Consider the following 1,817-nt stretch of genomic DNA (forward strand, 5'->3'; position numbering starts at 1 on the left):
GGGCCGGGGCGGGCGGCGGGGCCCGGCGGGCGGCCGGCGCCATGGGCACGGTGCTGTCGCTGTCGCCGAGCTACCGGAAGGCCCCGCTGTTCGAGGAGGGGACGGCCACGGTGGGGCATTACACGGCGGTGCAGAACAGCAAAAACGCGAAGGAGAAGGGCCTGAAGCGGCACTCGCTCATCTCGGTGCTGCCCTGGAAGCGCATCGCCGCCGTCTCGGCCAAGAAGAAAAGCTCCAAAAAGGTGCAGCCCAACGGCGGTTACCAGAGCAACGTCACCCACCTCAACAACGAGAACCTGAAGAAATCGCTCTCCTGCGCCAACCTCGCCACCTTCGCGCCCCCGCCGCCCTCCTCCTCCTCCTCCTCCTCCGCCGCCGCGCTCCCCCCGGCTCAGAAGAACCCCCCCGGGGGTCCCGCCGCCGCCACCGCCACCCCGCGCCGCGTGGTGGTCCAGGCGTCCACCAGCGAACTGCTGCGCTGCCTGGGCGAGTTCCTGTGCCGCCGCTGCTACCGCCTGAAGCACCTCTCGCCCACCGACCCGGTGCTGTGGCTGCGCTCCGTGGACCGCTCGCTGCTGCTGCAGGGCTGGCAGGACCAGGGCTTCATCACGCCGGCCAACGTGGTGTTCCTCTACATGCTGTGCCGCGACGTCATCTCGGCCGAGGTGGGCAGCGACCACGAACTTCAGGCGGTGCTGCTCACCTGCCTGTACCTCTCCTACTCCTACATGGGCAACGAGATCTCCTACCCGCTGAAGCCCTTCCTGGTGGAGAGCTGTAAGGAGGCCTTCTGGGACCGCTGCCTCTCCATCATCGACCTCATGAGCCCCAAGATGCTGCAGGTCAACGCCGACCCCCACTTCTTCACGCAGGTCTTCGCCGACCTCAAGAAGGAGAGCGGCGCGGAGGAGAAGGGCCGTCTGCTCATCGGGCTCGACCGGTGAGCCCCGCAGCGCCCCGACCGCCGCCGCCCCGAGGTGACTCCGCCGGAGGCTTCCCCTCCCCCCGTCCGTTATCCCCACCGAGGCGGCCCCCATTCGGGGCTCCCGCCGCCCCATCCGTTCTCCTCTCCGAGGCGGCCCGGAGGAGGGCTCTCCTCGGCCCGCCGCCGATTCCCTTCGAGGTGACCCCGGCACCGACGATCCCCATTGAAGTGACCGACGGAGGGGTCGCGGTGTTGGAGCCCCGCGCCGCCCCGTCCGCTTCCCCTGCAGTCGGGCGGCCGCGGCCCCCAGCGCCGACCCCGCGGCGGTGATTGCGGGTCGGGGTTCCCGTCGGGCACCGATCCGGGAGTGTTGGAAGGACCTCCGGGACGGCATCTGCTGCTATCGGACAAACCCCAACCAGCGGGGAACCGCCGCCAGCCCCCCACCCTCCCTTCTCTCATCGTTGCTTTGACAGTGGTATCGCGCATGCAGCCATCGGAGCATTTTGTGTCTTCGGGAATTAAAAAAAACGAAAAAAAAAAACCAAAAAAAAAAAAAGGAAAAAACCAACAACAACAAAAAAAAACACGCTCACACACAACGACAACAAAAAAACCCAACCCGGAGCGGGGCCGCAGCCCCGCCGCACACGGTGCCATTCCTCCATCGCTGTACATTGGGATCCGCTGCAGCTCCACGCGTCCGTTTTTTTTTTTTTAGTGCAATCTCCTCCGTAGATCTGTTGACCAAATTGGTGGGTATTGTTCTTAATTTATATCTTCGTCTCCTTTTTGTATGTGTGTGTTTAGTGCGTTTGTACGTATGTGTGGTTTATAACCCGACAGACCGTGTCGCGGGGCCCCGTGTGCCTGTAATTTAATGCCCCCCCCT

General features: G+C 64.4%; 1 protein-coding gene across 1 annotated transcript; it reads left to right on the forward strand.

The window, feature by feature from the left end:
• The first annotated feature begins 41 nt into the window (after positions 1-41).
• Positions 42-1,179, forward strand: CDK5R1 (cyclin dependent kinase 5 regulatory subunit 1). The gene has a single exon (XM_042832242.1). It carries the CDS (start codon positions 42-44, stop codon positions 942-944), a length of 903 nt encoding a protein of 300 aa, XP_042688176.1. The 3' UTR covers positions 945-1,179.
• The last annotated feature ends 638 nt before the right edge of the window (positions 1,180-1,817 follow it).

Source organism: Centrocercus urophasianus, unplaced genomic scaffold (assembly GCF_019232065.1).
Source record: "Centrocercus urophasianus isolate 14NV4802_14NV808 unplaced genomic scaffold, USGS_Curo_1.0 seq_378, whole genome shotgun sequence".
NCBI lineage: Eukaryota > Metazoa > Chordata > Aves > Galliformes > Phasianidae > Centrocercus > Centrocercus urophasianus.

What these genes read in the sequence shown, in the direction of transcription:
- CDK5R1 (XM_042832242.1), top strand. Translation starts at nt 42, where the DNA reads ATGGGCACGGTGCTGTCGCTGTCGCCGAGCTACCGGAAGGCCCCGCTG.